Source organism: Propithecus coquereli, unplaced genomic scaffold, assembly GCF_000956105.1.
Source record: "Propithecus coquereli isolate 6110/MARCELLA unplaced genomic scaffold, Pcoq_1.0 Scaffold2, whole genome shotgun sequence".
NCBI lineage: Eukaryota > Metazoa > Chordata > Mammalia > Primates > Indriidae > Propithecus > Propithecus coquereli.
This window is the reverse complement of record NW_012144966.1, coordinates 16,910,353-16,916,265: the sequence shown is the minus strand read 5'-3', so window position 1 is coordinate 16,916,265 and position 5,913 is coordinate 16,910,353. Positions and strand designations below refer to the sequence as shown.

General features: G+C 39.3%; 1 protein-coding gene across 1 annotated transcript in view; it reads right to left on the bottom strand.

Moving 5' to 3' along the window:
- Window positions 1-5,181, bottom strand: part of RMDN1 (regulator of microtubule dynamics 1) — a 30,399-nt gene extending 25,218 nt beyond the window's left edge. Inside the window, exons 1-2 of the mRNA XM_012643548.1 lie at window positions 4,972-5,181; window positions 1,738-1,855 (exon numbers count right to left, since the gene is read on the bottom strand). Of these exons, the coding sequence (XP_012499002.1) occupies window positions 1,738-1,855; window positions 4,972-5,100 (247 nt within the window). The 5' untranslated portion in view covers window positions 5,101-5,181. The remainder of the gene's footprint in view (window positions 1-1,737; window positions 1,856-4,971) is intronic.
- Window positions 5,182-5,913: the final 732 nt, after the last annotated feature.

Below are 5,913 nucleotides of genomic sequence, written 5' to 3'. Positions count from 1 at the left end.
TATCCTCATTCGTTCAAACGCATGGTTTGGCTTGTGATGATCTTTCAAATTTTTTTTTTTTTTTTTTTGACAGGGGCCATGCTAATCTTCTCTGTATCGTTCCAATTTTAGTATACGTGCTGCCGAAGCGAGCACTCAAATTTTTTTTTAGAGCAATTTTTGTGAAACCGTGGATAAGTCAAAAATTCGTTTATTTTTTAATATGAGTTCCATCCTGAAGCCAATGTGGTACAGACAGCTCGAAATATCAACCAAGTGTTTGGGAAGGATGTGCCTAATAAACACACAGTACGTTGATGGTTTGAGAAGTTCCCTTCTGGTGATTTTAGTCTTGAAAATGAGCCATGTGGGTGACCTGAGACCAAGGCAGATAAGGATGAGCTGAGAGCTACAGTGGAAGCAAATCCACCTCAACCTATGTGTGAATTAGCAGCAAGGTTTGCTGTTACTATTCCAACAATATTGAGCCATTTGAAACAAAATCAGCAAGGTCAAGAAGCTGGATAGATGGGTACCGCATGAATTAAATGAACATTTTTAAAAGAGAAATAGTCTTGAAGCTTGCCTTTCTTTGCTGTCACAACATAAAGGTGAACCATTTCTATACCGTATTGTTATGTGTGATGAAAAATGGATTCTTTTTGACAATCCCAACTATTCGGCACAACGGTTGGATAAAGACAAAGTGCCAAAACACAGTCCAAAATCAAACACTCATTAAAAAAAGCTAATGGTGGTCCAGCACTGGTATTATCCACTACAGCTTCATGAAACCTGGTCAATCGATTACAGCGGATGTCCACTGCAACCAACTGGGCGAAATGATGAGGATGCTTGCAGTTGAGCAGCCGAGACTGGTCAACAGAGATAAGGCAATCCTCTTGCAAGACCACACGTCGCAAAAAAACAATGCTGCTCAAACTACAGAAGCTGGACATGGAAACACTCTGTCTGTCATCCACCGTATTCACCAGACCTTGCACCAACTGACTACCACTTCTTCCAGGGTTTGGACCACTTCTTGCAAGGAAAAATATTCAATTCTCAACAAGCTATGGAAAATGCCTTTCATGATTTCATCACAACTTGCTCTCTAGGCTTCTTTGCTGTTGGCATAAGCAAGCTACCATTAAGATGGCAAAACTGTGTTGGTAATTTAGGTACCTACTTTAATTGTACTGCTTCTTGTTTGAGATGTAATCAACTTTTGATCAGAATCAGACATTTCACATTTAATGACCTAATACTTCTATCTCAAAGTACTAGGGCTTTTCCTTAACTGTATCAAGAAGAGTACAATATACCTTGGCGTTGAAGGAAAAAAAGAATCATTTTGTCATTATAAAGCAGAGGCTGGCAACCTTTTTCAATAAAGATCCAAAGAGTAAATATTTTGGGCTTTGTGGGCCATACATGGTCTCTATGGCATGTTCTCCACTGCCCCCGTCCCCCACCAACAATTCCTCAACCCTTTAAAAATGTAAAAAATATTCTTAATTCTTAGCTTAAGGGTCCTACAAAAATATGAAGTATTAATAAAGCATTTATCACTCAAAGAACTCTATTAAATAGTTTTGAGAAAATTTTTTATATATAATATCAGAGTGACAAATAGAGAAAAACAGAACATAATCTAGACTGTAACAATGTTAACTGCATTATCTGTTAAAAAATAATTGTAAGTTATTAATAAAATAAAAAACAAAAACTCTTAAGTGTTCCAAATATAAGGCTTACCTTTGGCTGTAGCATGAACCACAGCAGCCTGAGAAATGACTTGATAAGTTTCAAAACCCAGATAAGACAAGGCTGAGGCTAAAAGGCCTCTTTTGAAAGTTCCTGGGTTTCTCATTACCTATGGAAAATAATTATGGTCAGAGTTATCAAATTTAGAAAATTGGAAGGAACTTCTACCCCATGCAAAAATTACATCAATTTCCTCTCGCCTCAAAACAATCAATCATAAGAATACTGGAAGCTCAAAAATTACTTAATCAAATCCTTTAGTTAAACTACTTTAAACTATATCTTAAGAAAAGATACTGCCTAGGAGTAGTAGGTCATCTAAAAATCACACTCATGCTGATAAGTCCTGAAGAGGAAGATCTGTAATTTATTTGCAAATGTATGGATATTATAAATTATATGAAATATGAGAAATCAACACATAGTATCAATCTTATAAATAAACAAGATGAAGAATATCAAATACAGTAATTACTACACATAAAAAATGTACACGGCTTTAAGTGAAGGTATCATCAAAAGTGACCCATGAAACCCACATTTTAAAATAATAAAGAGTATATTCATATTTGGAAATTAATATTCATAATTATGGCTAGATTCTTGAGATCATGACAAAGGAGACATATATGGATATCATGCCAGAAATTCTTTCTCCACAATTTTTCTCTCTTTAACATAGCATACTTTTTCCTTCTGTTGAATCATTCCTATCAGAATAAAAACAAGCTATTCTATCTTTGTAAGCTGTAGTTTCTCACTTCTTTTGAAAACAAAGCTTCCCCTTGGCTTCATGTCTCCCTCAGTATCATTCCCCAACTCCTCTTTCTAGTAAAACTCTTCAAACAGTTTGTCAGTACTGTCTCTACTTCCTTTCTTCCCATTCTCTTTGAACCCATACAAATCACACTTTTATCTCCACAACTCCACTGATGGGACTCTAGTTGATGTCACCTAGGATGATGGTATTTCCTATGGTCAATTCTGAATTTTCATCTTACTTGACCTATCAACAGCATTTGACATCTGATCACTTCCTCCTTTTAAAAAAAAAAAAAACTTAAATGAGTTTAAAATTTTTTAAACAGCTTTACTTTACTGAGATACAGCTGATATAAATAAACATATCTAAAGAAAATATTTATTCAAGAATAAATTGGGAATACACGTGCCATAGTAAACTATGTGCATGTTCAGGGATGTAAAGGAAGACAAAGGTTTTTAAAGGAAGAGTCAGGAGAATTATATAATTATTTTGAAATAATTATTCTTAACTACAAGGATCAATAATAAAGGTGGTGCCAGTCTAAAGTCAGCCAAGCAGTCGCTGGGCAGATGCTCTTGCAGAAGTGTTTTTATTTAAGGTTGGAATGGCCTTTGTGATACTTTGTGACAGATCTTTGTGATAGTTTTTGCAGTCTTCTGTGATAGTTCTTTTTATCAAATATTCATGCATGAGAACCCTCCCTTCACGGCCTTTCCTGGGTCTATTTGTTAGGTTGTTTTTTTTAAACACAAATGACTCCATTTTGACTCTGACAACTTTCACAGGGTTTCTGTTTCTCATGTTCACTACTATATTTCCAGACCTTAGAACAGAGCCTGACACATAGCCAGCACTCAATACAAATTTGCTAAAGAATTACTGTTCATAGGTGGGTAAAAGAGCTTACAAACTGAAACACAGAAAACTGAAATCTCTCCTGAGCCACCGAGAAGTAGGCACAAGTCTCTGAAAACTCCTGGGGAATAAATATCTCTAACTCAACTTATTAACATCATGCTGAGTGAAAGATCTAGAAAAAAGGAAAACAAAAATAAAAGCTATGTAAAGGCATGAACTAGAAAATTGGTAGCATAGTTCCAACTCCCTGAAGTCGATAAACCTGGAAGGAAGAAAGAATTTTCATTACTGCCTTTGATTTAGAGCAGAGCTCTATTACTTAAGAATCTTTCTAGTCCCTCTTGATCTTGACTTTTTTCCTATCCTCTTCTGTCTTCTCCAGTTTACAGTTTTTTAGTATGGTGGCTATTTCAAGCTGATGGGCTCTGGAGATACTCTACCCACCATCAAATACAACATCTCTTAGCTGCCATGACGTGGACACAATTATTTAACCTTACTTCCATTTCCTCTGATGAAAAATGATTTAAATAACAGTTCTTACTAGATAGGGTGGATATAAAGATTAAATGGAGTATTGCTTAATACAGTGTCTGGCTTAACACAGTTGTTTAACACAGTAAGCCCTCAATAAATGCTAGTTAGTATTCTTTAAACTATGATCAGCCCCACTAAAATAGGACTTATACTCACCAATGATCTAATTTGGAAACGTAAGGCTAACTACCTTCATACTTAGTAAAACTTAAGGCTAAATAGTTTCATACTTACTACTCCTATCATCCCTCTGCCCATTATAACCTAGCATCTCCTCATTTGGTTATAAACTCTTCGGAGGAAAGGGATTATGTCTTACTATCTTTCTATTCCCCCGTCCTACAATAATTCTGAACAATTTTAACTGAGTAGACAGGTAAAAATGTAATTTTGAGTTTAAAATAATGAAACACCTAGTTCAAGTGAAATATATCACATGCACCAATGCCCATCCCCACCCCTCAGACCCCTTTCAAGAATAAACACCCAAAACCCAAGGACCGTCTAATTAAAATGCCAGAAGACTACAATCCGACATCCTGACAGCCTCCCTTAACGTTATGCAGATAAAAAGAGCAACTAGGAAATAATTATTTTTCTGAAAAACCTAAATGGTACGAAATCTCTGCTTCTGAGTCGTAGGAATTCTCAAAATCACACCACAAAGTTTTCAAAGTCTGGTGGATTGACGGCTTCAAATGCTGTTACTGCATCCGGCATCAATGAAAGTGAAAATTACTTCACAGCGGTCAAAGTTCTTTCGCCGTCCTGTTCTCCATGTTCTCACACAGAAGGGCAGACGTGAGGCAGCTTCTCAGGGAAGACATACCCCACTTCTTCACCCAACTCCAGCCTTCGTAGAGAGGAGGCTTGCGAAAGAGAAAGGACCTGCCTGTCACAGTAGCCGGAAGCACTCCAGGAACACAGTCTCGGAGTTCCTTTCTTAGTTCATATCTTTCTCATTATTCCCATAGGTGGCGCGGGGCTGCCAAGCCTGAAGAAGGAAGAGCCCGAACCCACCCACTTGGTAGGGGAGGAAGCAGGAGCCAGGGCGCCGAGGGTACCTCAGAGACGCGGAATCGCCCGGGGCCGCACTGTCCGCGGCTGCCGGAAGTCCCCGTCGGGAGCCAAGACCCCGGGGCGGCTCCACGTCTCAAAGGGACGAAGCGCCATAGTCGAGCGGCCAGCGCCATGGCCTGCAACTCGCAGGCTGACACTTTACGCCTTTGAGCGGCTACCAAGGCGGGCCAGGTTAAGGAAGCCGCAGTCCTTCCGAGAGAACCGCCTCCTCCCGCTTCCTGGCCAGCTCCTCTTCCGCCCCCACGGCTTCCGGTCCACAGGTTAAGAGGGTGGGAAATACCCGGATTGGGTAGGGTTTGGCGGACGTTCAGTGCGTGTACCCCATGGACAGAGTCGTGAGGGCGACTTTCAGGCCCGCTGACCCGCTTCTGCTTGTCTCTCCTGGGCCCTTTCATGGTTTTGGCACAAGGGCAGATCTCCAAAACAGAATCGAAATCTCAGAAATAGAGCCTAGCATACATGTATCCAGAAAAAAAAAATTGTTATTCATAATTCTCTGCTGTCTTCAACATAGGGCGAATCTTGACACTAGAGTATCCTTTTTGGAAATAAATGCTTGGAAGAATTAAACTGCCCCACGCATGAAGAGATTGAGAGACTAGAAGGGTAGATTCAAGAGAGGAAGAGAGACGCCAGAGAAGAGGAACAAAGAGTGCCAAGGGCCAGCTGGTCTTAGGGGGAGGAAGCCTCTTGACAGGACATTGATGCCGTTGTATGCTACTGGATGTGTAGTAAAAAAAAAACCTGGTCTCCCCTAAAAATTTTCAATAACATCGATATTTCTCACTGGAGCAGAAAGCAGAATTCTTTTGAAGGGATGAAGAGGTTTTGAATCCTACTTCAGGACTGATGTGAGTGAAAACATAGGCTGCCAATGGAGTACCTACTATATGGATTATGAAAAAAAATGTTATGGGCAATAAGGG